This window comes from Herpailurus yagouaroundi, unplaced genomic scaffold, assembly GCF_014898765.1.
Source record: "Herpailurus yagouaroundi ecotype Mexico unplaced genomic scaffold, PumYag 196, whole genome shotgun sequence".
In the NCBI taxonomy this organism is placed as follows: Eukaryota; Metazoa; Chordata; class Mammalia; order Carnivora; family Felidae; genus Herpailurus; species Herpailurus yagouaroundi.
Genome location: NW_024412427.1, coordinates 25464060 through 25469962, shown reverse-complemented (window position 1 = coordinate 25469962; position 5903 = coordinate 25464060). Strand labels below are relative to the sequence as shown.

At 45.9% G+C, this 5903-nt stretch overlaps 1 protein-coding gene across 1 annotated transcript in view; it reads right to left on the bottom strand.

Moving 5' to 3' along the window:
• Nucleotides 1-357: 357 nt before the first annotated feature.
• Nucleotides 358-5903, bottom strand: part of ISM1 (isthmin 1) — a 72227-nt gene continuing 66681 nt past the window's right edge. The window contains exons 5-6 of the mRNA XM_040447713.1: nt 5547-5636; nt 358-1747 (exon numbers count right to left, since the gene is read on the bottom strand). Coding sequence (XP_040303647.1) covers nt 1230-1747; nt 5547-5636 — 608 coding nt within the window. The 3' untranslated portion in view covers nt 358-1229. The remainder of the gene's footprint in view (nt 1748-5546; nt 5637-5903) is intronic.

The following is a 5903-nucleotide window of genomic DNA, read 5'->3' as shown; positions in this document are numbered from 1 at the left end:
ATTTGTATCATAAATATTGGCAGGTAACACATTTATTGCAGGTAACACATTTTATTATGATTTTATTATATATTCTCTTTTCCTGGAGTTTTGCAAGTAAAGATTTCATAAGAACAAATTCTTTATTTGTCCTAAGTTCCACACTACAGAACCAGGTAATTGCTTGAAGCACAAGACTCAGTGACTCAATAAATACTTTACAAAAATAACGTAGTTTTTTCCCCTTTCTTAAAACATAAAAAAATTAGTTTTTTTTTTCTAAACATGAGTCCCCCTACTCTTTTTATATGTATTTACTGGGAATATATTGGTGGAGAAAAAAAATGTTACGATGGTATTAAAATAAAATAGATGAAATGAGGTTTATGTTCTTTTACCATTTATTTTGCTTGTTTTTCTTTGGAAAAGTGCTACTATTTTTACATCTGACCTTCCTGCAGCCTTCTGAACCTACTAAGACATGAGCAGAACGTCTCCTACTCTGAAGCCTTTCAGTAGAATTATAGCATTATGCTAATATTGGCCTTTTATTTTAAAGCCTATTTAAAACCAGTCATCAGATTTGTCCCTCAAATACCCATGTGCCCCCCACCCCCTATCCAATCTTAGGCAAGGGCATTTTGGAAGCTGAGACTCCAGCAAGGTCCCTCAGGACTAAAGACTATTTGTTTTTAGGTGGCCGTTTTCTTATTTTGATACACTTATGTTGAGTTATTTAGTTTTTCTTTTTTTAAATCATTACAAAATTCCCTTTCTCTCCCACCTCCGGAAGCCCCTGTCTGAACTCTCACAGAAGGGATTAAACAGTTTCACAACTCCAGCGAAAAAGTTTATGCTTAAGTCACATTCATATTAAATAAGTTATATATAAAAACTGCTCATAACGTTTACAACTCAGTCTTTTCCTCTTTGTTTCTCTAGAAAACATTGGATCGGGGTGTGAGTTGAATCTCACCCACTATGGCTTCCAGGTTCTTCTGGTTTCTTTGTCCTCATCCTCCTGCTGACATCGCCCCTTGGAGGAATTTCAAGGAGCTCTGTGGGCATTTCAGATGGCAAGGTGGCTTCAGATGGCAGTCACCTGGGGCTGGTGCACACCCCTAGTGTAATTTATGAAAAATACCCATGTGGTATATACAAATATACATGTATGCGAATAAGAGGGGCGCTGCCCAAGCGGTAGATCAGTGTAGTGCATTTGTGTCACAAATACCCGAGGTGGCATCTCCTTAATACTCCCTGGCCTCTTGGAACTGCTTAATGTAATCTTCATCCGAGGGGCTCTCTGTGCACTTCTGTCCATTGTTGGGAGGCCGGGCCTCGTTGTATCTGCTCCAGTCACCCTTGCAGATGATCCAGGGCAAGATGTCCACCTTGTAGTGGAGCTCAGCTGAGAACTCAGTGCTGATAAGGTTGGGCGTCCCAGCCCCTTTGCCCCTGGTGATGAGCTGCATGTTGTCGCCATAGCAACAGTGCTGGGCGGCCAGCGTGGTGCTCTCCAAGGACAGCATGGAGCGAATGCAGTACCGGGCCGTGGGCTTGTAGATCTCTAGCTTCTCTTTGGGCCCACTGGCGTCCTTCCAGCGGAAGTCCTTGCGCTTAATGCGGTCAAAGATGTCCGCGGTGCTGTAGGCCACCTCTGTGGGGTAGGAGCAGGGGCAGCTGGGCAGGTCATTGATCACCTTGTGCATGTACTTCTTTAAGAACTCACTTTTGCAGCTCATCCATCGCTCGCAGCTGTCCGTGTCTGAAAAAGACCAGGGAGAAACCCTCTCACTACATGCAAAAGGGGAAGCAGGTTAAGGCTGAGGTCAACTCCTGCCCTCCCAGGGGCAACCCCTGCAGCCCCCTGGAACCACCAGCCTTTGGTTGGCTTGCTCACCTCCCTTGAACTTGGGAACTTTATTCACAAGGCAACCCCTTCTCCACTGTATACTATGAAAAATTTTCAGACACATAGAAAAGTAGAATACATTTAAGCAGTGACTACCTATATGCCATCACCCAGATTTAACCACTACATTTGATTCATCTTTTTTGTTTTTTTGAAAATATATATTATCCTTGAGTTTTAGTAGGCATCTGGGGGGGGAAAGGAGGATATGGGGATAACCACAACCCCCTTATCACCTATGACAAAATTAACAATAATTCAGAGGGCTATTTTGAATCTGCTCTTTAAATAAGTGGTGACAAGGTAAGGCAGAAAGTACCTCCAGGGGAATTTATAGGAACAAGTTTTATTTGTGCCCCTCACTCACTGGTTTAAACTAGAGCCATGGCCTGATCTCTTAACCATGGGTACCGAACAGCGACGACCACTGCAAGCAAATCCATATAAGATGCCTCAAAGAGGAAGGGGCTGGCCCCTGCTTTTAGGGCACCTAACATTTAGGCCAGAGGCCACTGACCTGAAGAACCCACCCCTGGTGGTGTTCAATTTGGACCTTACAATATTAAAAAATATTGAATTAATTGCCAATGAATTAATAAATTATTGAATTAACTTAAGACTTAGGTGATTCTAGTTATTAATGTGGATTCCTGGTTTTATTTGAAAAACCTAAAGATATGTTTATGCTGGTCCTGCACTGCCCCAAGGGAACAGGCGTCATGAACAGGCAAACAGTGGCGAATGTTGCACAAACCAACGTTGAGCAGAAAAAATCTGCTGGGGTTGTCTGGGGGTGGGGAAACATTCAGCGTCACCAGAGCAGAGGTTATAGGGAATGAGTTTAGGCTTGTTTAGATGGCCCTAGGGAACTGCTGAAGGCTTCTGAGTGATAGCGAGCTATTAGCTAAGCTGTACAATAGGAAGATACATTCAGAGCTGATATCTGTCATAAGAGTCCAGGTGGGAAGGGAGGGGATGGAAGGGATCAAGAGTGGTCAGAGAGTTAGGGCTGCTGGGCCTTGGTGGGCTTGAGGGTAAAGGAGAAAAGACTTTAGGAGTGACTCCTCAGCTCTGACCCCAGGTGTCTGGGAGACTGGTGGTGTCCTAGGAGGGAATCAAGAGACTAGGACAGGGGTAGGGTTGGGAGGGGCAGTTTGGAGGAGGGTTCAGGCTTCTCTTCAGTGGAATGAAGAGGAGAGATATAGGGCATCTCTCAGGAGCTCAGAAAGGCCTGGCCTAAGATAAAGAGTGTGGGGTCTTGTGTTGGACTGCCTGGGATCTTCCCGCTCAACCGTTTGGTAGCTCATGACCTCGAGCACAATATTCTCCCTCACTGTGATTCAGCTTTCTCATCTCTACATTGGGGATGAAAATAATGCCTGTCTCATAAAGTGTGCTGAGGATTAAACTAGAACACAGGGAGTACCCAGCACGCACGGGACCGGGGTGCTGCCTGAGGGCATGTGCGAAGGCTCCATTCGGACCTGAGCTCTGAGACTCCACCCCTGTGGAGCCCCTGACTGAACAGTGTGAGAGCATGCAGGCCTCCTCCTGGGAAATGTGTGTCTGCAGAACCAGTGAGGGTCTCTTTCAGAGAGCATGGTCTTCAGAAACAAAGTTCAGTGAGGTGCTAGAAAATGGCTTTGTTATTATCCTTTTAGTGTGGAAGGTCATCATAATTCATGTGCCTATAGAACATGCATTGACTTATTTTTATCAAACTTATGTAGATGTTCAGTGCGATGGGCATGCTCTAAATGCTTTGCAAATACTAACTCATTTAATTCTGCAATAACTCTATATGGCACTATTACCTCAGACCATTTTACATATCAGATAACTGAGGCAGTACAAGGTTAATAAATGACCTTGTGCAAATCAAGCTTTGTCCCATCTCTGCTAGGCATCTTCTGTTTGGGGTTTTATATCCTCATTCCATGTTTTTTCTTGCTCTGGAAGGTTTTTCTTGCTCTGGAATCCTCAGTGGATTGCATCAACACACTCCTTGAGCCCTGACTTCTTTTTGGGTTGAGCCAAGGGGAGGACCTGGCCAGAGACCAGGGGAAGAGAGGAGAGCGAGGTCAAGGTATTTGTTCCCCTGTCTCCTCCCTTGCTACTGCAGGTTGGCTACATCCTTCTTTAGCAACAAGAGTGCTGTTGGTAACCCTCTCCACACGGCTGTGGATTGTGGTAGCCACTCCTCCCCCTGCTCCCTTCAGGCCAAGGGGCAGTAAGGGCTCCCCACTGCTCTGTACGGCCCCGTACATCCCCTTCTTGGTTTCCATTCTACCCTGCTCACACCTTTGCAAGCAGACCCTCATCAAATGCTCTTCAATTATCTGTTCAGTGTGCCATGTTTGTTCGTGCCCAGAACCTGACTGATACCCAGTCCTACTTGTGTCTGTGAGTCCTCAGTCGTATCTCAGGTGTGACTTTGCACAACAGGACCCATCCTCCCAACAAAGCAAGCAGCTGCCTGTCCGTAGGGTGTGCAATATGGAGAGACCCGAGAAGCTCTCTGCCCCGCAAAGACAATCTTTGTTGCTCTACTATTTTATGTAAATGTCCCACATTTAGTCTTTAATTTTGGTGTCGGGGGAGTCAAACACATAGTGTTTGCAGAAGGCTCCTGCGAAAGGTAGCTTGTGTGTGTGTGAAAGACTGAGGTGGAACCCCCGGGTGACACAGAATTTCCACACTGCCTGCAGTTTGGCTGAGGAGACAGGGCAAAAGTGAAGAGGCTAAGAAAGACTTTCGGGGTGACACGAAGAAGTGACAGAAGGAGTCTCATCTTTCTGCAATAAAGAATTGTACCCCAAAGCATGTGAAGCTATTTTTAAAAAGGAAGCTTTCACCTCACACCTGAGTAGTCACTTTTTTTTAAAATTTTTTTAACGTTTATTTTTGAGACAGAGCATGAATGGGGGAGGGTCAGAGAGAGAGGGAGACACAGAATCTGAAGCAGGCTCCAGGCTCTGAGCGGTCAGCACAGAGCCTGACGCGGGGCTCGAGCTCACGGACCGCAAGATCATGACCTGAGCCGAAGTCAGCTGCTTAACCGACTGAGCCACCCAGGCTCCCCCTGAGTAGTCACTTTTAATTTTGTCTGGTTCATGCTTATTGTGTTTGGTCTAGCACTTTCTGGCAGATGAGGAGCAGGGTATGCCGAAAGGTTACAAAAAAATTGATGGGGTAGAGAGGCAGGTATAATGCCGAGAAAGTTCCCTTTTTCTCTCCGTCCCTCCTTTTGCTGCAGAACTGAGATCAGCATTTCCTGACTTCTTGGGGACACTCAGTGAGGCCTGTGAGAAGAGACCCCATGCAGCCTGAGGCCCTACTGAGGCTGACTCTGTGCTCAGGGAGAGCAGTCCTGTCCCACTTCTTGCCACGGAAGCTGTGTAGCAAGCAAGGCAGACCCAGCCGGCTGCTCTGCTCAGGCTGGTCTGGGAGGCCCGGGACTGCTCTCTCCTGCTCGGACTGTATTCGGGTAGCAAGAAATGTGCTGGGAGAATTGGACCCCATAAGAGGAAAACAAAACACTTAAATGGATCCCGGGATGGGACGGCACTGCAAAAGCAAAAGGAATCACCAAAACATTAAATCAATATTTGAATAAAAAACCAAAAGGGGTGGGGGAGAAAACTCTCCTTACCAACTTCAAACAGCTTGGTGGCGTTAAACTCCTCGCTTCCTGCAAGCAGACTCACTTCGGTGGCAGCTGTCCTGAAGGTGTCTTCGATTCCTAGACACAGACAGGAGCTCATTTTTCCCTAGTTTTATGGAAAAAGTTTCCCCCCAACCCCCCCCCCCCCCCCAGCAAATACAGAAACAAATACACCTGAACAAAGCTTTTTTGTATTCATGACCACTCCTGGGTAGGAACTTGCCAGTGGAGGAAACAGTAAAAAGCAGGTAGTAGAGCATAAAATATATTAAAACCCCAGATACCATTTGCAGCATGAAATCAGATCCAAATGTGCCTGAATTAGCTTTTTTTTTTTTTTTTTTT